This window comes from Sinohyriopsis cumingii, chromosome 1 (genome assembly GCF_028554795.1).
Source record: "Sinohyriopsis cumingii isolate HCF-2022 chromosome 1, ASM2855479v2, whole genome shotgun sequence".
NCBI lineage: Eukaryota > Metazoa > Mollusca > Bivalvia > Unionida > Unionidae > Sinohyriopsis > Sinohyriopsis cumingii.
Window position 1 is genome coordinate 133,414,323 of NC_142961.1, and position 27,515 is coordinate 133,441,837.

The window sequence follows — 27,515 nt, forward strand, 5'->3', positions numbered from 1 at the left end:
TCCTGCTGTGGATGAAAGAGTTCTTGCCTGTAGCAAGCTTAATCAATTGATTAAGCTGACTTAACTGACCAGTGAGGGTTCTTGCCTGTAGCAAGCTGACTTTACTGACCAGTGAGAATTCTTGCTGTATCAAGTTGAATCAGTTGACCAGTGAGGGCTCTTGCTGTATCAAGTTGAATAAATTGACCAGAGAATGTCTTGCCTGTAGCAAACTGATTCAATTGACCAATGAGGGTTTTTGCCTGCAGTGAGCTGATTCAATTGACCAGTGAGGGTTCTTGCACGTATCAAGTTGAATCAATTGACCAGTGAGAGTTCTTGCCTGTAGCAAGCTGAATCAATTGATCAATGAGGGCTCTTACTTGTAGCACGTTGAATCAATTGACCAGTGAGGATTTTTGCCTGTAGCAAGTTGAATCAATTGACCAGTGAGGGCTCTTGTCTGTAGCAAGTTGAATCAATTGACCAGTGAGGGTTCTTGCCTGTAGCAAGTTGAATCAATTGACCAGTGAGGGTTCTTGCCTGTAGCAAGTTGAATCAATTGAATAGTGAGGATATTTGTCTGTAGCAAGTTGAATCAATTGACCAGTGAGGGCTCTTGTCTGTAGCAAGTTGAATCAATTGACCAGTGAGGGTTCTTGCCTGTAGCAAGTTGAATCAATTGACCAGTGAGGGTTCTTGCCTGTAGCAAGTTGAATCAATTGAATAGTGAGGATATTTGTCTGTAGCAAGTTGAATCAATTGACCAGTGAGGGTTCTTGCCTGTAGCAAGTTGAATCAATTGAATAGTAAGGATATTTGCCTATAGCAAGTTGAATCAATTGACCAGTGATGGCTTTTGTCTGTAGCAAGTTGAATTAATTTACCAGTGAAGGATCTTGCCTGTAGCAAGTTGAATTGATTGACCAGTGAGGGCACTTGCCTGTAGCAAGTTGAATCAATTGACCAGTGAGGATAATTGCCTGTAGCAAATTGAAGCAATCGACCAGTGAGGGCTTTTGCCTGTAGCAAGTTGAATCAATTGACCAGTGAGTGATCTTGCATGTAGCAAGTTGAATCAATTGACCAGTGAGGGCTCTTGCCTGTAGCAAGTTGAATCAATTGACCAGTGAGGGTTCTTGCCTGTAGCAAGTTGAATCAATTGACCAATGAGTACTTTTGCCGGCAGCAAGTTGAATCAATTGACCAGTGAGGGATTTTGCCTGTAGCAAGTTGAATCAATTGTTCAGTGAGAGATCTTCCCTGTAGCAAGCTGAATCAATTGACCAGTGAGCACTCTTGCATGTAGTAAGTTGAATTAATTGGTCAGTGAGGGATCTTGCCTGTAGCAAGTTGAATTAATTGACCAGTGAGGGATCTTTCATGTAGCAAGTTGATTCAGTTGACCAGTGAGGGCTTTTGCCTGTAGCAAGTTGAATCAATTGACCAATGAGGGTTGTTGATAGTAGGGAGTTGAATCAATTAACAAATAAGAGAGCTTTCTAAATACTTTGGGTATTCAATTTGATGATTTCTCTGATGTCCACATGTTTCTTCCTTGGATGAGAAACTTGTGTGTAAGCCATTTTAAATGGAGAGACTGGCATGCTACTTTTGCCATTGTCAAAACAGACAGTGATGATTATTCCTATATATAGTCTTAGGTAACCATAATGAACAATCTGATTGGATCACATTCCATCTTGAACAATCTGATTGGATCACATTCCATTGTTGGATATTGGTTGAACAGAGCACATGAAGGTGAATCTTACTGGATATTGGTTGTAGAGAGCACATGAAATTGAATCTTATTGGATATTGTTTGAAGAGAGCACATGAAGGTGAATCTTATTGGATATTGATTGAAGAGAGCACATGAAGGTGAATCTTATTGGATATTGATTGAAGAGAGCACATGAAGGTGAATCTTATTGGTTATTGATTGAAGAGAGCACGTGAAGGTGAATCTTATTGGATATTGATTGAAGAAAGCACATGAAGGTGAATATTACTGGATATTGGTTGAAGAGAGCACATGAAGGTGAATCTTATTGGTTTTTTATTAAAGAGAGCACATGAAGGTGAATCTTATTGGATATTGATTGAAGAGAGCACATGAAGGTGAATCTTATTGGTTTTTTATTAAAGAGAGCACATGAAGGTGAATCTTATTGGATATTGATTGAAGAGAGCACATGAAGGTGAATCTTACTGGATATTGATTGAAGAGAGCACACAAAGGTGAATTTTATTGGATATTGAATCTTATTGGATATTGATTGAAGAGAGCTCGTGAAGGTGAATCTTATTGGATATTGAATGAAGAGTGCTCATGAAGGTGAATCTTATTAGATATTGATTGAAGAGAGCACATGAAGGTGAATCTTATTGGTTACTGGTTGAAGAGAGCACATGAAATTGAATCTTATTGGATATTGATTGAAGAGAGCACATGAAGGTGAATCTTATTGGTTATTGATTGAAGAGAGCACATGAAGGTGAATATTACTGGACATTGGTTGAAGAGAGCACATGAAATTGAATCTTATTGGATATTGATTGAAGAGAGCACATGAAGGTGAATCTTACTGGTTATTGATTGAAGAGAGCACATGAAGGTGAATCTTATTGGATATTGATTGAAGAGAGCTCATGAAGGTGAATCTTATTGGATATTGATTGAAGAGAGCACATGAAGGTGAATCTTACTGGATATTGAATGAAGAGAGCTCATGAAGGTGAATCTTATTGGATATTGAATGAAGACAGCACATGCAGTGAATCATATTCAGTCTGAAGGGAGACAGCACACAAGGTGAAATCTTTTCAAAATTGAATGAAGACAGTATATGAAGTGAATCCTTTTCAGTATTGAACGAAGAGAGCATATTCAAACTGCATAAAAATTGCATTTTTGTTGCCTTTGCATTAACAATGCATGATTTTAAGAATTCAGGGAATTCTTTTTGTTGGCCCAATTAAAGCAAATTTGATAATTTATTTTCTTTTCTTTACAGAAAAATTGTCTCAAGTTATGTAATAATATGCACCCTGTTGAATAAAGGGTGAACTGGACTGGACCATGAGATAATGAGCTGAAATCAATTAAATAAATTAAAAGTTATAGACCCAGACCAACCATTTATACAATGTACTGAAATCATTAAGTTTAAGAAAACTTGTTGAGTACAATGACAAGCATAAACCCTGATCTGCTGTCATATAATGCACTGAAAGCATTTAGTACAATTAAAGTCACACACACACACACACACACACACACACATATATATATATATATATATATATATATATATATATATATATATATATATATATATATATATATATATATATATATGCAATACAATGACAATGAATAGTGCAAAACTAGTTTCTCACTAGCCTGAGTGCTTTCAATTCTAAATGAGTCTTTTTCAAAGGCAAATACAAAACATACAAGGCAAACAAGAAGGTATATAAATTGTTGAGGTTAACAAAACTTTACATGGCTATTTCTGTAGGAATAAAAGCTTGAAATTTTTATATGTTTCGACTAGTTTACTTACACTTGATGCTGATGCTGAGAAATATTTTATGTTGACCTAGAAATCGATGATCTATATCGCCATCTGTTATTTTATGTAAATTTATGCGACCTCAAATTATATCCTGGATATTTCATTGTTATAGTAGTAATTTTAGGTTACTGGGGGACTAATAAGCAAATGTACAGAATTATTTAAAAGAAAATTGCCAGCTGCAGAAAGATGATCTTAGTTGTCTGCGGGGTCAGGCATGGATCCCATTTTTTAAACCAGAAAATACCCCAAAAATGTTTCCCTATTTGTTGAACTTGAAGAAAATCGCAATCCAAATTGGTAACGGAAACTTTCGATGTATCGCTCGTTTTATCATTGAAAACAGTAGATTGGAGCTGGAAATTTTAATCAACACTATGAAATATCACATTTAAAAATAGATCATACAATTTTTTACATTTTTTCCAAACAACATCCTAGTACACTGCATTTAACAATATGTAAGGAAATTTCGATCATTGAAATGTCACTTATGCTGAGTGGAGGCAGTACTTTAATAAATAAATACAAATTAAATATTTTTTTTATCTATTGAAATTTTTGATCTTTTAGTTCCTTTTAAGTGTAATCATCATAAATGCAGTGTGTCCACTTGTAATTAGATGTAATTGCATCAATCTACCATAATAGAGAACCTAATTAAGTGCTGACCGTGTTTTGGTAACTGACTTCCGGAAGTATTTGTTGTATTGTTGCACTGAATTAAAAGCTGGCCTCCTTTGTATTATCATGTTAATTATGTCTTTTGAATCAAATAAAGGCAGTGGAATAAAAGAAAAGTTAAAAGGCACAAAAATCCTACAAATTTAAAACCTAGCTGCCCTGGTCATATGTCAGGTGAACTCACTTCATTTGATCAGTTGAGCACTTATAGATGTTATTGTGTATGTAACATAAACTACCTTAAAATAACCGACTCTTTCATAACTGTGATCAAAGATAACAAGGCAGCCAAGCAAAATGAATACTTCTTAAAATAAAGAGCTTGCTTTCACAGATACAGACCATTTGTGAGCAAGCGAGTTTCAGAGAATTCTTGAACTGGCACTTAAGAGATATCCTCAGAGATGATAAAAAGTTTCATTATTACTTCCAATGAAATCACGACATCAATATTGTACTAATTGAACAATACAGACATTGAGTTTTGATGTAGACGATTGTCTCACGAAATAAATGTCACGTATTTTTGACAAAAAGAAAACTTGTTAGGTAGTGTATCAACAGTTAGTCTAGTTCCCTGCCATGAGGACACCTGATTTGGCAGGATAATATTGAACAACAATACGGAAACCAGTCTCATCAACAAAACACAAGGCAGTGACATAATACACAGATTTTTTTTCGCATCCGTGTGATGACTGTTGAAAAAAGTTGGAATAATCTTTCACATATTGTACATTTTGAAAATAAATGTTATTTAAATAGAATAACGAACAAATTCATTAGAAAAAGCGCGTTATTAAATATTATTATCGATGGGATTGTAAAATGAGGATTCAGTCAATAAACAGACCAGTTCCCTAACACAGCTACCCCCCCCAGTTTTCTTTATGACAAAGTGATTTTTTTTCAATTTTTGGAGGTCCCTCAGTAACTCGCACCTTGTTTATAGTGCTGTCTGTGTTTGTGGACCCCATTGTGCGTGAATTATTGAGTGAGAGAGTTGTGTATAGATATATATATATATATATATATATTTTTGCTATAATCTAATGTGCTGTAATCATTAAATTCAATGAAAAGTGTGGACCTAGATATGCCATTATTTAATGTACAGTAATCACTAGGTACAATGAATATCATAGACTGATATGCCATTATATTATGGGCTAAATTCATTAGGTGCAAGGAATAGCATAGACTTTGATATATCATTATATTATGGGCTGGAATCACTAGATACAATGAATAGCATTAACTGATATGCCGTTATATTATGGGCTGGAATCATTAGGTACAGTGAATAGCATAGACTGATATGCCATTATATTATGGGATGAAATCATTAAGTGCAAGGAATAGCGTAGACTGATATGCCATTATATTATGGGCTGGAATCACTAGGGACAATGAGTAGCATAGACTGATATGCCATTATATTATGGGCTGAAGTCATTAGATACAATGAATAGCATAGACTGATATGCCATTATATTATGGGCTGAAATTATTAGGTATAATGAATAGCATAGACCCTGATATGTCATTATCTTTTGGGCTGAAATCATTAGGTGCTATGAAGAGCATAGACACAGATTTTCCATCATTTAATACATTGACAACAATGACAATCATAGACCAAGATCTGACAGGTGATAGTAATTATTCAAAGTATGCTTTTGGTTGGAAAACAATTACAGCACATTTTAACGATGAACATTTTAGGGATGATTATTGGTGAAATGTTGCAGTGTTTAAATGTTTTGAAAAATTTATTTGTTTGCATAGTGAATGTCCAAGCAATTCAAATCATGCAGATGTTATGTAGATTGATGTGTAGTTTCTAGCTATGTTTTTAAAAAATATATATATCCCTATGCACAGGTCGTAATATTTATCTCCATGCATGGGTCAAAATATATTTTTTTTTGCATGGGGTCAAAATATTTATTTCTTTGCATGGGGTCAAAATATTTATCCCTTTGCATGGGGTCAGAATATTTATCCTTTTCCATGGAGTCAAAATATTTATTCCTTTCCATGGAGTCAAAATATGTATCCCTTTGTATAGGGTCAGAATATTTATCCTTTGTATGAGGTCAAAATTGTTATCCCTTTGCATGGAGTCAAAATATTTATTCCTTTCCATGGAGTCAAAATATTTATCCCTTTGTATAGGGTCAGAATATCTATCCTTTGTGTGAGGTCAAAATTGTTATCCCTTTGCATGGAGTCAAAATATTTATTTCTTTGCCTGGGTTAAAAATATTTATCCCTTTGCATGGGGTCAGAATATTTATCCCTTTGCATGGAGTTAAAATATTTATCCCTTTTCATGGAGTTAAAATATGTATCCCTTTATATAGGGTCAGAATATTTATCCTTTGTATGAGGTCAAAATTGTTATCAATTTGCATGGAGTCAAAATATTTGTCCCTTGGCATGGAGTCAAAATATTTATCCCTTTGTATGGTATTAAAATATTTATCCCTTTGCATGGGGTCAAAATATTTTTTTTTCCTTTGCATGGGGTCAAAATATTTATCCCTTTGTATGGTATTAAAATATTTATCCCTTTGCATGGGTCAAAATATTTTGTTTCCTTTGCATGGGGTCAAAATATTTATTACCAGCTGTCAAAAGATATTAGCTGAATTAGTGTCACATCTACTTGCTTGTGTCAGATCCAACTGCAAACATCACTGATCCAGATCTGTCATTACATAATGCACTGGCAGATCTGGGTCTATGCAGTTTGTTATGAGTAATCAGCAGAAAAAACAACATAAACCATAATCTTTCAATGAATTATATTGGGTCTGTGATGTTTGTAGTTGGTTGTGTTGTTCCGGTTATCAATTATAATCGATCATCAGTTGGTTGAGCAAACCAATAAGATAATCGATTGTGAAACTCCATAATTGATTGTGTGTAAAGGGAGATTACTTCTTTTTAGTTGGATGTAAAACACAGAGGTAAGTAAAATTCCTGTGTAAATGGTAAGCTATATAGGACTTCCAATCCACTACATTCAATCTGAATTATTTGTTTCCTTCATGACTTACGAATATAAAACCATGCTATATTCCATAGGTGCAAACTTTCATAATTATGAACATATAGTCATTATTACATGATTTTGCTGTAAAATTGTTGAGTTAATAAATTGAAACAAATTTTGATGATTTGTGTCAGTTAAAATGTAAAATCCATTGTAGTATTTGTAATAATGACAAACAAGAAAACCATGTCCTTCTTTTCTATAAATGATAGTCACATCATATATATGAATGAAAGGGTTTTGGGGGATTGCAACGGTTTTTCAGTTACATAAAACTGATCGGACATAAAAGTTGCTTTCATTTAACAAAGCTGTATAACAAAAACAACACAACAGAAGAAAAAAATTAAAAATTAAAGAGATTACTTCTGTACATTTATTAACATTTTGAATGCATGAGCAAATATATAACCGTATAACAAACAAAAATTAAAATTTGTGCTTAGTAACCAATTATAATCGATTATCATTTGGTTAAGTGGAACCGAATATTGATTATGAAATTATGACTGACTCACATTACTAGTACTTGGACCCAAGTTGGATGTGTGTATAGATCATTTTTGAAAATTCATAAAATTTGCACAGGGTGAAGGTCATAGATTCCTCTTTTCTTGTACATGAAGAAAAGTGTATGCTAATGAGAGTTCTTTCACTATGACACAATATTGCACTTGCATTAGAATTTTGTACACAGAAAGCCAGCAAGACTGATTTTTGGCAAGTTGTAAGTTGCCAATTTCCCAAAGTGTTGCATCATATTATTGATTTTATCATCTTTTTTCAGAAGAAATGTCATTTTATGTCCAATATCTTTCAGAATTTGCACAGTAGTAATAAGTTCCATGATATAGATGATGTAATTAGATAACTATTGCATCATTTAAATCTGTGCAGTAAACATGCTAACCTGCTTTTCAGACAACCTTGACGTTTGAGCTGACCTACAATGCGCCAGATGGCTCTGTGGGTATGTGGAGGAAGGGTGGCTTTGAGAAGATTTCAAAGGATGACTTAAGAGCACCACTAACAGAAGAGGAAAGGAATCAGATGAATATGGAGATAAGCACTGAAGATGATACCGAGTCAGTATCAAGCCAAACAAAATCAATCAAGGGATCTAGACTCAGTATTGCTTCCAAAAACTCAGGAAGATCACCAAAAAAGTAATTTGTACCTTGTAATAATGATTCATTTTTTTATTTTTAACATAAGTTTATGCTTATACTAAAAGGGATATTTAGAAATTGTATGGAAATGATAAATAATAATTTTATCTTTAGATGGTGCCTATATATATATATATAATAAAAAAATGTGTTTATGAGTCTATGATCACACAAATACGATATATTGACAACTATTAGCACAAATTCTTTAGCTGCAAAAGTGATAAAACAGGTCATATTAAAATAAGTACCCCATAATTTTTATAAGATTTCATCAATCCGGTACAGTTGTTGTTGATGGAAGAGATACTCAGGGCTAATTTAATAAGATGAGGAATATTATTCCAAATACCTGAATATCAAAAACATTTTGTAAATAACTCCTTGTTTGGCTTTGATATTTTAACTTGTAATGGTCTTAGATTTTTGGATTCTCTTTGGTGAAGAATGTTTAGGTAAATGGTGCTGATTCTGGAGACACATTATGCATCATTTTGGCCATTCTCAAGAATATTCTTTCATGCATTGGTAATACTTGGATTGTCAGAATTGCATTCTGTGATTTGAAAAAAAATGGGTTTTGCAGAATAACTTTTGTTCTATGATAAGTTTCTTGACCAGACTTTGTGTCAATATTGTACACTTAGGTTAAGAAAGAAACCCATAGATTTTTGGAGTTTAAAGGTCAAAGATCAAGACCATAGTAGGTATTATTGGCTAAAGTTCAAGGTCACTGAGTCTTATTGGTCAGTAACCTCTTGAGTCAGTCATACTCTGCGTATGCCTGCTTATTAACACAGGTAGGGTTTTAAATAGTACATTTCACAGAAATGGTACACTTGATAACTTTTCAAGAAGACATTTGTGATCTACTAATTTAAATCTTTAAGAAAAATCAGCCATTACTGTACTTATTAAATTTCCTTCATCAACAGTTTTCATACATTGCTCACTCAAAGTTACAAGTGCAGTTTAGAGGACTGGTCTTTTCAAAAGCTTGACTGATTTTCATAAAGTCAATAATGAGTGAAAAAGCATGAAAGGTTTAAAACAATAGATTATCATTTCAAAAATGTGTTGCATAACCTAATTTTCAGGTGTTCAACAGAGGAGATGAAAATAGTCTGGATATTTGGGAGCTTGGATAATCTGATTTTATTATAAATATTTTGTAGAAAAGGTATTGTTTTTGTAATTTGGAATACAGTACTCACTTTTATGATGCTTTTAATGAACCCTCTAAGAGTGACCTGCATTGTAAGCAAGGGAGTCTTATAATGGAAATTGTTCCAGCAATACTGATGAATATTATGACAACTATTCAATAATGTGAAATTCAATTATAATTGGTTTTAATTAGCCAAAATCTTAAGTTAAGGCTATGTGACACTTCTTATGGGTACAATCTGAGTTGCATTATAAAGTCTAAAATGTGTATTGACTGACTTTAAAGATGCAGCAAGTGCTGAACACATGGCAAATTTTAAGCCTTTTTGATAATCAGTTTATCTCCCATGAGAGGGAAACTCTTCAGCCCCAAGGGAACCATTTTGAAATTTTCTAGTGTTGAAATGATTATTAGTGACAGTTTTTTGCTGAACATGGATTGCATTAATCTAGAAAATGAATGGTGACTGTAAGCAAGTCTTCCAAGAGAAAAGTTATGTTTTGTTGTTGTAATGGGGTGTAATGCCATTTTTCGGCACAAGATGGGCTATACATGGCAGCCAGTATAACTGGTGGAGGAAGAACCCAGGAAATTCCTTGGGGAAAACCCACCAACCCACAAGAGGCTACTGGCAAGCTCAGCCACTTGGGGCTTTGGTTACAATTTTGATTTTTTTTTTTAAATACAGGAGAATGATTCCAACATTTGATTGTTTCATTATTAAATTGTGTCAGTAGTGTTGTTGTTACTCTGAGGGAAGTAGAAGTTGATCCAAGCTATATTATCTTTCATTATAGTATGAACTGAGATATGACATGATCACATGACATACAAGGGAACCAAGCTAAAGTATCTTTCATTATAGTATGAACTGAGATATGATCACATGACCTACAAGGGAACCAAGCTAAAGTATCTTTCATTATAGTATGAACTGAAATATGATCACATGACATACAGGGGAACCAAGCTATAGTATGTTTCTTTATAGTATGAACTGAGATTGACATGATCACATGACATACAGGGGAACCAAGCTATAGTATGTTTCTTTATAGTATGCGCTGAAATATGTTAACTGAGATTTGACAAGATCACATGACACACAGGAGAACTTAGCTATAGTATGTTTCATTATAGTATGAACTGAGATATGATATGATCACATGACATACAGGGGAACCAAGCTGTAGTATGTTTCTTTATAGTATGTACTGAGATATGTTAACTGAGATATGACATATCACATGACATACAGGGGAACCAAGCTATAGTATGTTTCATTATAGTATGAACTGAGATATGACATGATCACATGACATACAGGGGAACCAAGCTATAGTATGTTTCATTATAGTATGAACTGAGTTATGACATGGTCACAGCATGACTATGGACTTTTTGTCATAGATGTTCCATTTACCTCATTACTCCTCAAACCATCAGTCATGCTATCAGATAAAAATAGTTCATTTATGTTTCAGAAACCCATAGCTTAATAGTCATCAACAATGTTCTAACATAGTGTTGATCCAACTACTGAATTTTTTTAGAGTTATGTCCTCTGTAAGTCACTTTTAGTTACACTAATATTAATTGCCAGTTACTCTGATTTAATATCAGGCAGCTGACATCCGTTATGAAATCCATGATGTCACCCAAACAGCGACCCCGAGATGCGGAGGACAAACAAACTCTTATTGATGAGCTGGAAGAAGGAGGTATGACATCTTTATGACAAGATAAAGGACAGCTAGCATTTGCTATTGTTAACACTACATTTTTATTTATAGCCTTTCATGCATTATTTCTTAAACAATGTGTTAGATATTGACCTGTCATTTTAATGGAAATCAGTTGTTTTCTTTCATTCTCCCAGGTAGTTTACTTTGATTATGTCTAGCCATCTTTCCATCTTGAGAAGTCTTTCAGCAAGATTGTGCAAAATCCAATCATTTTAAACAGATCAGATTTTGCTTGCTTGTCTGTATCTAATTAGATGACCTAATTAGATATTCAGCACATCACAGCAAATGTTAAAAATTATTTTATACATTTTTTTATTTGTCAGACCAGCACTTGTTGAAAAAGCTTATTTAGATGGTCAAATTAGGACATTACACATAGTTCATACAAAGTCTAGAAAAAGCATTGGAAATAAAAGATTGCATTTTTCAGATGTGGAAAAAGTATGGAAAATACATATTTTCCCTAAATGTCTGGAAAAGTATGGAATGCTAGGTTGTTCTGTTTTATTTTTGTTGTTTGTTTAATTATGTTGCTGTGTTGCACTGATGTCTATCTTCAGGGGGTTGGATGGGACATCTGCTGCTGCATACTGGTTCAGTATCTTTGGCAGCACGTATGTGACCTATTCCCCACTTGTGATTGGTGGAAACTATTTTGGATCATGCAGATACCATATGCACATTTATAGTGACATAGACTTCAAATACATTTGCCACAGGGGTCTGGAATAAATTGCAAACCAGTCTGGAATTTTTTGGCCAACAGCTATATGAACCTTGATCACAACAATTATTCAGTTTTGTTTACACAGTTCTAACATTTGAAGCTGGTATATTTTTTCTTTGTGGGGTGGAGTAGGTTTTTATGCAAACACAGATCATTTTTTTTTGTGAAAGCATCTATTGGGGCTTATTTAGAAAAATGTTGGAAGCTGAGGTCATCTACTCTGTGTGGACATGTGGTGAGACAATGTATATTACAGAATACTTTGGCCTTGTCAGTTTTAGCCAAAGATAATGGCAGAATTTGAAAGTTGTATAGCATCCAGCATTTATCACTTCATTGTTCCAACTGAAAATTAAATTGAATTAAAAGTTTTACTTAATATTGTTCATTGGCTATACTGTATTAGACTCTATTTTTAAATTGAAAGGAAAAAAAGTGATAGATGTTAATTATTTATCAAGCTGCATAAAACTGTTCTGCCCTTCACATGATAACTAAAATGTCATAGCGAACCAGCTGTTTTAGTATGGTGTCTTTCATGTCTTTGATTTTATCAGTACCATTGCTTTTATTCTTAATTTATTTCAACACATTAATTTTATCTTGTTTTAAAAACACAATGCCAAATATCCTGTATGAAAATAGTTTTATTAATAATAGGACATTTCTCCCTTTCTTTATATTTTCAATTTTGGGTTGGAATTTCAAAATGCTCTTAACCACAATCCCCTGCTTACTTTCCCAGGATTCCTAGTTTGCAAGCAGGTTGTCTCTTCAGCAGCACCTACTGTGCAATAAAACCTTTTCCTTTCTTGTTAATACACTGCCAGAAGTACTAAGACATTCCCCATCCTTCGAATAAAACAACAGTAGAAGTGTTTGACAGTATCTGCCCCAAGAGACCACCCACCCATCCCATTGCCATGGATGTATTATTGATAATTTGTGTTTTTCCAAACACATTACTGTTGGGGTGTTTCATTGTTAAAAATCTTGTTTTTCATGAAGCACACCATGACTTCTTACAAATAAGGGGTTAGCTATGTTTTGCTGTAAAATATTTATTATGGTCTCACCTGTTACTAGTGAGAAATAGGTATCACTTTTTTAAGGCACTCATTTCAGTGTTAAGATCTCACCTGTTAATGATAAGAGATAGTTATCACTTTTTCTAGCAGCAATGTCTATTCTAAGATTTAATCTGTTAATGGCCAAACTTAGGTTTTGCTTTTCAGGTGATGACATCAGTGTTAAGTTGTCAGATGTTAATGGTAATAATAATCAACTTTCTTTAACAAGGAAAACACATTTGTTCATGACTGACCCATCTGCCATGTGGTCCTCAGTTTTTGTAATAGGCTATGTTTAAAAAAAAATAATACAAGATCATACACATAATCAGGTATCATCGCACACTCATCATACATATTTAACATATATGACTATGTGCGACTGTACTGGGAAACATACACATATGAACAATATTCTATACACAGGTACATACATTTCAGCATAAGTCATATGTATTATCTATATATATATATCGAATAAGATCTGTACATATTATTTATGGATATAATGATAAAGTTTTCTATTCAGAGTCTTTAATACACATGTGTCAAACTCAAGGCCCGAGAGAGAATTTTAGGCAAAAATATTTTTTAATGGCCCTGCGATATAAAGTGCAAATCAAATTCCCTAATTAGCAGCCTTGCCAAACATCCAGCTCTGACAAATTGGCATAAGAGCGAAAATGGGTATGCCAATGATTTTTTATTATTAAAACTTTTTTCTGTTTTAATTTATATTAATGTTTAAAAAAGGTTTAATTTTCCGCTTATTGAATGTTTATCCTGTTCAGCCCGCAACCTTATGTGTGATTTGAGTTTTGGCCTGCTGAGCGATTGAGTTTGACACCCCTGCTTTAATATGTCATTCCAGCTGGTCAAGAAAGAATTTCTTTAATGATATTTTAAAAGAAGCAATGGAAGTTGAATTACGTATCCTCAATTGTAAGGAATTCCATACAGAAGGTGCTGAGACAGTAAATAAGCTTTTGTAATGATTGGTTTTCGACCACGGAATCTGGAGATCATTGTTAGTCATTGATCGGAGATTATGCTCAGTACTTGATGATCTTAGTTCAGTTAGGTTAGAGATATAATTTGGAGAAAAATTGTTTAAAGACATGTATGTCATGATTCCTTTAAAATAAAGAATACATTTTTGTATAGGTAGCCATTGCAGACGTGAAAACAAAACATTTGAGGGAGTTACAACAGGAAGTTTCAGCATAATTTGGGCTGCCCTTTTCTGGAGTTTATCAATTCTGGACAGATTATAATTGGATGTGTTTCCCCATATGGTACAGCTGTAATCTATCAGTGATATTAAAAATCCCAATAAGTTCAAGTGTTTGGGGAGGTAGAAATTTCAGAAGCACTTTTAACAGAGTTCTTATTTTGACTACTATTGCACATAGGTGATCAAAATTTGCATTCCAGCTGAGATGTCGATCAATGTAGATGCCAAGAAGATTTTGATTTTTGACAATAGACATGTCTAAGCCATTTTGAGTTAGAAATAAATCCATGTTAATAGATAGATGCTGCCTTGGTTTGATTATCATACATTTTGTTTTAGAGATATTAATATGCATTTTGTTTTGCTGACACCACACTGATATATTGTTGAGATCGATTTGAAATTTATTTTTAATGGAGTCTAGAGATTTACCAGATAAATGCAATGTAGAATCATCAGCAAAAAGATCTGTGTTTGAGTGCACTGGATACAAGACTATGTCATTGATAGATAGTAGAAAAAGAAGAGGCCCTAATATAGAACCTTGAGGAACACCACTTAAGATATGACTTAGTTTGGATATATATTTACCCATGCAGACAACCTGGGGTCTGTTAATGAGATACATTGTGAACCAGAAATAGTTCTCATGTTTGCAAGCAGTGACATGAGTTTAAGATTTCATCTGTTAATGATGAAAATTGGTATCACTCTTTCAGGCAGTGACTTTAGTGTTAAGATCTCATCTGTTAATAGTGAGAAATTATAGTTCTCACTTTTTCAGGCAGTGACATCAGTGTTAGGATCTTATCTGTTAATGGTGAAAAATAGTTATCACTATTTCAGGCAGCAACTTCAGTGTTAAGATCTCATCTGTTAATAATGAGAAACAGTTATCACTATTTCAGGCAGTGACATCAGTGTTAAGATCTCATCTGTTAATAGTAAGAAACAGTTACTATATATACTTAGAAACACATTGGGTCATCTCATTAGCATTTCCCAAGCTACTACCATTTATACTTAGAGACACATTGGGTCATCTCATTAGCATTTCCCAGGCTACTACCATTTATACTTAGAGACACACTGGGTCACCTCATTAGCATTTCCCAAGCTACTACCATATATACTTAGAGACACATTGGGTCACCTCATTAGCATTTCCCAAGCTACTACCATATATACTTAGAGACACATTGGGTCACCTCATTAGCATTTCCCAAGCTACTACCATTTATACTTAGAGACACATTGGGTCATCTCATTAGCATTTCCCAAGCTACTACCATTTATACTTAGAGACACACTGGGTCACCTCATTAGCATTTCCCAAGCTACTACCATATATACTTAGAGACACATTGGGTCACCTCATTAGCATTTCCCAAGCTACTACCATATATACTTAGAGACACATTGGGTCATCTCATTGGCATTTCCCAAGCTACTACCATTTATACTTGGAGACACATTGGGTCACCTCATTGGCATTTCCCAAGCTACTACCATATATACTTAGAGACACATTGGGTCACCTCATTAGCATTTCCCAAGCTACTACCATATATACTTAGAGACACATTGGGTCATCTCATTAGCATTTCCCAAGCTACTACCATTTATACTTGGAGACACATTGGGTCATCTCATTAGCATTTCCCAAGCTACTACCATTTATACTTGGAGACACATTGGGTCACCTCATTAGCATTTCCCAAGCTACTACCATACATACTTAGAGACACATTGGGTCACCTCATTTAGCATTTCCCATGCTACAACCATATATACAATACTTAGAGTCACATTAGGTCCAACTGCAAACAGTGTAAGCCCAGATCTGCCTTTTTTTATAGAAAGCAGAAGGTACTAAAACGAAGTAACTTTCAAACAACTTTTTTTTTATAACTAGTAAAACTAATTTAAATTTTTACAGAAAGAATTAAACTACCGGGTAACCCACATTTCATGATCAGCTGCTCCAACATTTTGCTGTAATGAGCTGATGTCAGGCAGGTGAACGATCTAAGGAACAACTAGATCTCTTGTTTCTAAGACCTATAATATTTTTATATTTTGTTTGAGCTATAGGCATTCACTTCTATGCCTAATAAATGCACTTAAGATTACAAGGAATAATTGATAAGACTAGATCCTCCAGGGATATCAATCAGATTGTTGGCTGCATTCAAATAAGGCATGGCAAAGTTTTTCTCTCTTAGTAAATGAAATTAAACTTGAGTCTATTTAGTTTATGCTTAATTAGCACCTCAAAAATAACACTTTCAAGTTTGTAACAGACATTGATCTTTTTAGTTTTATGGAAAACAGTTAAATTTGATGGAATTCTTTGTATGCAAAAGAAAAATAATCAAACAGATTGCATGATAGGCAGTTATTATTTAATGAAAAGACAACAACAATTTGAGTAATGCATCTGGAACAATGCTTTAGTATTGCTACATCACCCTTGCAGTCAGTATCTAATGTTTGCTGAGTTCATCTTTATTAGAATGAAATGGACTATTTAGCTTTTGTGTCAGTAATGTAAATTATGTTTAGTCTCTCCTTCCCCTCTCTATCTCACTCAGAGAGAAATTAATTCCAGCTGTGTTGGAGTGAAACAACAGCAGTTTATTAGCAAGAACAAAAGCTGAACAAACATTGTGCTGATATCCACACAATACTCTTCATTGTTCAAGAAATGTCCTCATCTTTGAATATTGATTAAATATAGTCTGCAGAAATTAATAAATTCTTTTTTTTTTGTTATCTGTAAGCCAATTTGATTTGTTGGCATGACTGGTAACACCTTGATCTTGATTTTTATTAGTTTGTAGCTACATTATAATGACATTTGTACACTGAAGCATCAGACATTAATTTAACATCTTATATTTTGAAAAAAATGTGTCCGTATTAATTTTTGAAAAGTGTTCAGTTTTATGAGGGTTCAAAAGTTGTGATTAATATTTATAGTAATGAATTGTTTTTTTTGGTGATGAAGCTAAATTTGTAGCTGTCAGTTTATGCAAGCATGTATATTAAGTGTTGATTTCTACTGGTTCATTATGGTCTGAATAAGCTTATTGGGGCAGGGTATTTTTGCTTTTAAAACCTTTGTAGAAGAATGGTCTCTATTTTCCAGTCTAAGTTTTTTTAATGGTTTCCATGACAACTTGATCAATATGGATGTCATACTTTCTGGGATATAGTCATAATCAGATGTAATGAACCTGGCCGCTTGTTTCTGGAATTTTTTTTTCATTTTTAATTAAACCTGTGAATGCAGGTAATAAACTTTACAAGCATATTCTATAATAGATCTAACTAAACTAATTCTTTCACATTTTGTGGGCAAGATGACAGGTTAGGTCTTAAAAGGGCTAAAGCATTATTTGCTTTGGTGTATTGTTCTTGAATTTGAAGGTTACATTACAGATCACTTTGTGATTGAGACCACTAAATGTTTTGTCTGATTAAGGCTTTTCACAGTAGTACTTTCCAATGATTATGATATACTGGCATCTTCTCCTTTGACGTCATTCAAGTGTTGTGAGTTTTCTGACACCAAGTGCAAAATAAATTATCCGTGGGGCTTTCCATTGCAGAAAAGTGATTGGCTCTTCCTTACATGCATCCATGAACTTCTGGACCTTAGCCACTTGGTAATGAGATTGTAATTGTTGTGGGCGATCGATCTATATCAGCTTGTGAAGTTAGTTCCCCCCAAAAAGAGGGAAATGAACCTTTTTCCAACAAATGCTGGAGATTCATTGTCACTCACCTGAGGAGTCCACTTTAAAGGACAGTCAGTTCTACTGGATGAGTTACAGATTCAAGTTCACCTTACCCCAAGTCTCCTCTGCAACAGAGAGACATTGGATCCACAGCAGGATGAAGACATGATTTCTGTCTTCATTGACAAGCACAAGTTTGATACAGAACTGGCTAATGTGATACTGTCTCCCTTCAGGTCCCCTGCCCCCTCTCAACCATCAATAAAGGTGTAAGAGATGAAACAACTGGTCTTTCAGTAAAGTAGTAAACAAGGTTTACTGTCTCTTGCCCAGTGAACTGTGACTCAAACCTTCAAGTTCAGTGCTGCAGTAGCACCAAGTATGGTATTAATGATATTAAAATGTATTTTGGAGGTGGGATGGTTAAAGGTAATTTCATTGATGTAAATACATGCTGCTATTGCCAGATTCCCTCCTCACTCCCCACACTGGTGTCTCTCTTTAGACTGCTCCCTTAAATATATGAAGAGGGTCTTTCACTTATACAGGGCCTGAGATGTGTGTGATTCTTTCTGGAAGATTCTGGTTTTATCCTAATGGGAGAACAGAATTTCTTTCATTCAGTTGGGTATTTTCCTCATGGTAAAGTACAAGCTCTGCAATAGCAACTGGTAAAGTACAAGCTATGCAATAGCAACAGGTAAGTGTTAGATGATGAGAATTTGATTTATCCCCCAGAAAAACTTCATTTTTTAGTTTTAATATCTTGAGTACCACAAGAAAGGGCACCCCTCAAATGAGGCAACCTTTTTACTATGGAAAAGGTGATCATATACGTAATGATCACTGTATTATATTATTATATTTGTTCTATTTTACTTGCAGACAATAGCCTGGATGCTAAAGCAGCTGAGGTGGCCTCCATGCTATCTGGGACAGCCGGAGAAAAAGGGTTGGAAGAAGATGAGACCAGCGAGGGGTCATCATTGTTTGGCATGCTCAGTCTTAAAAGGCAATATAAGTGTGCATAGTCTATTCTAGAAATGAAATGGGGGGAAGCTGCACTTTTTGTGAAAAATGGTGGAGGGGGGGATTTTCTAATCATAAATGAACAAGTATTTAATAGATACAAGAGAGCTTGTCTTTGTGCAACAGTCTAACTTGACTTTTTTTTGAAGATCTGCCTGCTGTTGATCTTAGTATCCATTTTTGCCTCCAGAAAAACACTTGACAAGAAAATTATTTTTCATTTCTGATACAGCTTTCACAGTCATGACAAATCAGACCCTACAATTCATATACTCTTGTGTTTGGAAAAGTCATGACTTGTTTATGAAAACTTACATACAACAAGTCTAGTTATCAGTTCTATAGTCAGTGTGCCAGTCAGGTATTAGACACAGCATATTTGTCCAAGGAGAACCAACAGAATGTTTGTTGCACTGTTTAGTTGTGAAGATTGAGTCAGATAAACATGAGTACAAGAGTTTATTTAGAAACAAGTCTTCCAGGTTTGGCTGACTTCTCTAAGAAGGGTGAATTTACATGCATGGAACTAAAGAAACAAAAGTAAACAACTTTAAAGTTCAGAAATTATGTGCCATTTATGGCACAGTTATTTTTTGGACACAATTGTTTAGGAATCATGCATCATAGAATGAGATTGTTCTTGACAAATTTTCATTAGATGTGAAAGTTAAATAGATGTAAATAGTTACCTTAAGCTGCTTGTTCTAAGCAGCACACTGTGATGTTTTATCACTAAAGGACTTGAGTCTGAGAGTCTGTATTTATCTTGTAAAGACTTGCTAGATTTTGTCACTGTCATGTACAGTTTTGATGATCTAGCTTCATCATGAAAATAAATGTTGACATTATCTTATAAATTAACCTGTGAGATAGAATCTTGTATTAGAGGACACTTGCAGATTTTAATGTTGATTTTCTTTCCACAAATTCCATTTTACTATCACTGTAACCTTCATTCATGTAAACACTGCAGTATTATGACCCATTTAGTAGAATTTAGCACTGCAAAATAATGACCCACTTATGAAGCCTTTGTTGACTTAAACACTGCAGTATTATGACCCATTTAGTAGACTAACACTGTAATATAATGACCCACTTATGAAGCCTTTGTTGACTTAAACACTGCAATATTATGACCCATTTAGTAGACTTTTAGCACTGCAAAATAATGACCCACTTATGAAGCCTTTGTTGACTTAAACACTGCAGTATTATGACCCATTTAGTAGACTTTAACACTGTAATATAATGACCCACTTATGAAGCCTTTGTTGACTTAAACACTGCAATATTATGACTCATTTAGTAGACTTTTAGCACTGCAAAATAATGACCCACTTATGAAGCCTTTGTTGACTTAAACACTGCAATATAATGATGATGTTCATGATGAGGACCATTCAATGTCATCAGTTCACTGGGGGGGGGGTCTGGAGATGGCTGATTAGTCCGATCTGGGCCTGGAAGAATCTGTTGCAGTATGGATATGGATATACAGGTTGCTGACTGTGAGTTGCGAAACTGATGTTCCTGGATTTGTGCAAATAACGTTTCTTAGATGCGTCCACCAGTCTTTTCTGCTCAAAGGCTGTCTCACTGACATTAACTTGACTGCGCCAAACAGATCGATCAGCAGCAACACTCTCCCAGCTGTCAGGGTCAATGCCTAAGTTCTTCATCAAGGCCTTGAGGGTGTCCTTGTACCTCTTTTTTTGACCACCATGATATTTCTTGCCTTGTTGTAGCTCTCCACAGAAGACCTTCTTAGGTATGAGTTCTACCAGCATACAGACAACATGACCAGCCCGTTTGAGTTGTGCCTTACACAGCATAGTATGGATGCTTGTCATGCCAGCCTGAGTGAGCACCTCTGCGTTCGGTACATTGTCCTGCCATCTGATTTTCATTAGTTTTCTCACGGAGCACATATGGAAGTGGTTCAGTTTTTAAAATGGCAGCTATACACAGTCCAGATCTCGCAAGCATAGAGGAGGATGGGGAGAACAACCGCTGCGTAGACTTTGAGTTTGGGGGAAAGCTTGATGTCTTTCCTGTCCCAGACATTTGAGCAGAGTCTGTCAAATGCTATGCTGGCTTTGGCAATCCTGGTGTTGACCTCATTGTCTATGTGGACTGCTTGTGAGAGGGTGCTGCTGAGGTATGTGAAACTGTCAACATTTTTGAGCTTTTGGGCATTGACAGTGATGGATAGTTCCAGGTAATCGTCTTTGGGATGCAGAACCTGGGTCTTGCTGGTAGAGATGGTGAGTCCAAAGTTGGAGCACGCTGTGGAAAAAAAGGTCCATGCTCAGTTGCATGCCTGCCTCTGTGCTGGAGTTGAGGGCACATTCATCTGCAAACAGCAGGTCACGAATGTTCTCAACTTGGACTTTGGATTTGGTTTGAAGCCTCCTCATGTTGAACAACTTCCCATCCAGATGGTACCAGAGACCTACTCCCACATCACTGTCCTTGAAAGCATCCATTGATATTGCTGAGAACATGAGGCTGAAGAGAGTGGGGGCTAAGACACATCCTTGTTTCACACCATTTGTGACTGCAGAGTGTTCGCAATAGTTATCCTGGTCCTGGACTCTGGCAAACATTCCGTCATGAAAATGCCTCACCATTTTGATGAAGACATCCGGACATCCAAATTTGGCATTGATCTTCCAAAGGCCTTCCCAGCTGACAGTGTTGAATGCCTTAGTCAGGTCCACAAAGGTGGTGTATTGCTAGACATTTTGTTCAAGACACTTTTCTTGCATTTGCCTGGCAGCAAAGATCATGTCAATAGCGCCTCTCTCCGTTTGAAGCCACACTGTCTTTCTGGCAGTAGGCCATGATCAAGTTATCTGTGAGTCTGTTCAGCAGTAGCCTGGCAAGGATCTTGCCTGCGATGCAGAGTAGAGCGATTCCTCTATGGTTGTTGCAGGATTGGCAATTGCCTTTGCATTTGTAAATGTGGATGATAGATGCATCTTTGAATTCCTGGGGTATTTGTTTCTGCTTCCACATCCCACAGAACATCTCTATTAGTCTTTCCACTACCTTAGGCTCACCAGGCTTGTTGATCTAAGCTGGGATGGAATCTGCTCCTGAAGCTTTCCCACTAGACAGGAGCTCAGTGGCCTTGTCAGTTTCCAGCACTGTTGGAGGGTCAGCCAACCTATCGTTGATCTCCACCTGGGGTAGACAGTTGATCGCTTCATCGTTGATGGAAGAGTGGGGCTGTGTCTGCTGTTAATGGGCCATGAACATCATGAAGAGCACCATAGATATTCATGTCATATCTGTCGGCAAAGGACTGAATATCATCAGCCTTTCAGCTCAGCCATGTGTCTGGCATCTCGCGCAGTTTCTTCTGCACAGCTTGGTGGACTTTGCTGAATGCATCTTTCTTTGCAGCGGACATGGGGTTGATGTTGTGCACATGATGGTTCTCCTCTAGCAGGGACTGTGTTTCTTCACAGCTCTCGACAAACCAGTCTTGGTGCTTTTGCGTAGTGATGCCAAGGTTTCAGATGCAGTAGAGTACACCAGATGTTTGATGGCTACCCAGCATTTCTCTGCGTCATTGGGATCAGAGTCTTTGGTTTCCCGCTGGCTTCTTAGAGCTTCAGACAGAGCTTGCCCAGTGTGGCAGACTGTCAGCCTGGAGACATTAAGTAGCTTTGGGACTTTAATTCCCTGTGGATGACTGGAAGGTTGAATTTTAAGGTTCATCTTGAAAATCAGTAGCCTGTGGTCTGTCCAGCAGTCAGCAGCACACATGGCCTTGGTCACACGGACATCCTGCCTGTCATTCCTATGGACTAAGGTGTAGTCGATCAGATGCCAATGCTTAGACCATTGGTGCATCCAAGTTGTTTTATTATAGTTAGACAGACGGAAGATGGTGTTTTTGATCAAGAGATCAGTTGCACACATCCTCAAGAGCAGATGTCCATTGCTGTTGCAGTTGCCAATACCATGTCTACCAATAACTCCCTTCCATGAGATGTGGTCTGCACCAACTCTGGCATTAAAATCACCAAGAATGATCAGCATGTCTGACTTTGGTACTGAAGCAATCAGAGATTCCAGCTCCTGGTTGAACTTGTCTTTGGCTTCCTCCAAGCTGGTCATGGTTGGTGCATAAGCACTAATGAGTGTGGCTTGCTTTTTTCCATGTAAGGGTAGCTTCAGCATTATTAGCTGGTCATTAATTCCCTTTGGTAAGATGGAAAGTTTATTCACTAAACTTGACTTGACAGCGAAACCAACTCCAGACTCACAACGTTCATTGGTGCCACATCCGCTCCAGAAAAAGGTTTAGCCAGCTCCAACTTCAGTCAGCTGGCCCTTGTCAGCCAAGCGAGTTTCACTCAGGGCTGCTATCTCCATCTTGTAGCGAGCAAGTTCTCTTGCAATCAGGGCAGTTCTTCTCTCTGGTCTGTCAGCATCTGCATGATGCAGTAGAGTGCGTATGTTCCACACACATTAAGAGTAGGTGGAACCTTTCGGGTTTTCTTTGTGTTTTGACCGCAAGAATGGGATTCCCTCCAGCCATGGTAAGCTGGTTGGGTAGTTGAAGCAGGCTATTTTTAGGGCATCTTTTCTAGCCCCTTCCTCAGGCTATGGAGGCAAGCAGTGCTATCCTAAAGAGGTCTGCTTAGTAGTTCAGATGGCTGCCGAGATCCATTTCTGCTTCAGGTCAATGACCTTATGACCTGAGCTGCCTGCATGCATGTCTGCCACTATGGCTGTCAGTGCATCCACACCTGCTCATCTCAGCTTGCCCATCACCGCAGGACTTGGGTACGGAGGGTGATGGTGACATGAATGACTTGCATGTGAATTGGATTAAAGTTAGGTAGAGTTGTGCTGCGTCAACCTCACTCTTTCATCCAGGCTCCACATTCTCCAATGGCAAGACATAGTCAAGATGGCTGGAATGGAGACTGGGTGCAGTGGATGACTAAGATCCTTAAGACTGTTGTTAAGAGAATACAAGAGATTAAGACTTTATTTTAATACTTGACATCTTTTGAGTTGTCACTTCAAAGGTTACTGTTTCAAACCAAACAAAGAGGAAGAGACTTTTTAAATCTTAATTTATGGCAGAAATTTAAGATATTTAATGACACTGGTGCTGATCTTTTGCATATATATATGATTTTGCAAAAATGTGGTAAACAGATTCAGATCTCTGTGTGTAAATGTTATAATGTGACTATTTGGGGGTATTCATTTTCTGGTTTAGAACTAATTGCAATTTTTTTAATTTGATGGATTACTTTGTGAACGATGAAAACACAACCATGTGATACCAGACTCAGTCTCAATCATTAAGAGGTTAGTTATGCCTTTTAGAATGCAACTAACATCAGAGTGACCAGAATTTACAATAGTGGGTCATTGTTGACATAATATTAAAGTTCTTGTAATTTAAAATCATGGTATTAAAGAAATTTAAAAGAAACTGATACCTTTAAGCTCTAGTATTTAGTATGTCATCCCTTTTCTTTTATGACAGACTGTAGTCATTTTGGTAAAGACTCATAGTTGTCTTTATGACAGACTGTAGTCATTTTGGTAAAGACTCATAGTTGTCTTTATGACAGCCTGTAGTCAGTTTGAGAAAGACTCATAGTTGTCTTTATGACAGACTGTAGTTGGTTTGTTAAAGACTTTCTGTTGTCTTTAGGAAAGACTAGTCACTTTGGTAGGGACTCATAGTTATCTTATATGAGTCTGGTCCACTGACTGATAAATATCAGTAACAACATTGATGAGATCCCCACTAATTTTATCATAGTTATCTTATATGAGTCTGGTCCACTGACTGATAAATATCAGTAACAACATTGATGAGATCCCCACTAATTTTATCATAGTTATCTTATATGAGTCTGGTCCACTGACTGATAAATATCAGTAACAACATTGATGAGATCCCCACTAATTTTACTTTTGTCCAACTTTTGTAAGTTTGGTTTGAATTGTGCTCTATTTATTTTCAATAATGTTCATGTCTGGTGACTTGTGATGGCCATGGAATAATATTTTGAATATTGTTTGTGGTTTTCCATTACTTGCTCTACTTGTTATATGCACAGAACAGTTATCTTCTTGAAGAATTTGTGTACCCACCACCCACCCCCAGTTTGGAAATTCTTTGGCAACAACTGGCCTTAAATGATAATCAAATACATTTATGAACCAGACTGAATTGACAGTGTGTACTGGCTGCTTGCCTATGATGGGTTAGTGTACATAGGGTGAGTTCATTTGCATGTCTCTGAGTGAATCTTTTCAAAATTAATCCGGTACCAGGTACTATGATTTCAACCTGTTCTGATAATTGGATTGATTGAATGCACAATCATAAAACATGGACTGCGTGGTTACAGTAAGAATAGTACACTAGTACTATTCGACTAGAATCCTAAAATTAAATTGTTTTGCATAATTTGAATACATTATTAAAAATAAAATATGCGGAAGCTATGCTTGTCGACAGAGATGAACACATTATACATCAACCATGGTATCATTTCAAATGCTTTTCATATAATGATGATGTAAATTTTTTAATATTTATTATTAGCTGTACAGTTGTGATAATAATGATAATTTCAACATTTGAACCAATATATCAACATAAATGCATTTTAATGTTAAGTAAACTGAAATAGGATGGAGTAATAGATGGTATTGTATCACATGAATACTCATGTTAAAAGAATCTCAAACATTTGAATATCATTTCTGCCAAATTTTTAATAGTCATTGTCATTGAGCAATTATTCAGATGTCTTCTAAATATGTTCTAGGATTGAGATCCTTGTGTCTCAGTTTAGCATTCTGTATACTTTCAGAAAATCCAAGGCTCAGTCAATAGAACCATTTTCTCTAAAAGCTCAGGATTTTCAGGTGAGTTAGGGTCTAGTCAAAAATATTGAACAACCCTTTATAGGAGCCAATACTTTTTTGCCTTACCACTCTTAGCAGAGTAGAGATATGGTTATCATTCATGCTGTCATTGAAAAGAGACATGGTCATCGCTCATTCTGTCCTTGAATAGAGATGTGGTCATCACTCATTCTGTCGTTGAATAGAGACATGGTCATCACTCATTATGATATTAGCAGAGTAGAGACATGGTAATCACTCATTCTGTCATTGATCAGAGATGTGGTCATCACTCATTTTGTCATTGAATAGAGACATGGTTATCACTCATTATGATATCAGCAGAGTAGAGACATGGTGGTTATCATTCATGCTGTCATTCAATATAGACATGGTCATCACTCATTCTGTCATTGAATAGAGACATAGTCATCACTCATTCTGGCATTAGCAGAGTAGAGACATGGTTATCACTCATGCTGGCATTGAATAGAGACATAGTCATCGCTCATTCTGGCATTAGCAGAGTAGAGACATGATTATCACGCATGCTGGCATTGAATAGAGACATGGTCTTCACTCATTCTGAGATTAGCAGAGTAAAGACATTGTGGTTATCACTCATGCTGGCATTGAATAGAGACATGGTCTTCACTCATTCTGAGATTAGCAGAGTAAAGACATCGTGGTTATCACGCATGCTGGCATTGAATGAGACATGGTCTTCACTCATTCTGAGATTAGCAGAGTAAAGACATCGTGGTTATCACGCATGCTGGCATTGAATAGAGACATGGTCTTCACTCATTCTGACATTAGCAGAGTAAAGACATGGTGGTTATCACTCATTCTGTCATTGAATAGAGACATGGTCTTCACTCATTCTGAGATTAGCAGAGTAAAGACATCGTGGTTATCACTCATGCTGGCATTGAATAGAGACATGGTCTTCACTCATTCTGAGATTAGCAGAGTAAAGACATCGTGGTTATCATGCATGCTGGCATTGAATAGAGACATGGTCTTCACTCATTCTGACATTAGCAGAGTAAAGACATGGTGGTTATCACTCATTCTGTCATTGAATAGAGACATGGTCTTCACTCATTCTGAGATTAGCAGAGTAAAGACATCGTGGTTATCATGCATGCTGTCATTGAATAGAGACATGGTCATCACTCATTCTGACATTAGCAGAGTAAAGACATGGTGGTTATCACTCATTCTGTCATTTAATAGAGACATGGTCTTCACTCATTCTGAGATTAGCAGAGTAAAGACATTGTGGTTATCACGCATGCTGGCATTGAATAGAGACATGGTCATCACTCATTCTGACATTAGCAGAGTAAAGACATGGTGGTTATCACTCATTCTGTCATTGAATAGAGACATGGTCTTCACTCATTCTGAGATTAG

At 36.0% G+C, this 27,515-nt stretch overlaps 1 protein-coding gene across 1 annotated transcript in view; it reads left to right on the top strand.

The window, feature by feature from the left end:
* LOC149807887 (otoferlin-like) overlaps positions 1-27,515 on the top strand; it is a 480,268-nt gene that overhangs the window by 133,544 nt on the left and 319,209 nt on the right. Inside the window, exons 5-8 of the mRNA XM_089962251.1 lie at positions 8,230-8,471; positions 11,260-11,366; positions 19,053-19,179; positions 26,063-26,117. Of these exons, the coding sequence (XP_089818377.1) occupies positions 8,230-8,471; positions 11,260-11,366; positions 19,053-19,179; positions 26,063-26,117 (531 nt within the window). The remainder of the gene's footprint in view (positions 1-8,229; positions 8,472-11,259; positions 11,367-19,052; positions 19,180-26,062; positions 26,118-27,515) is intronic.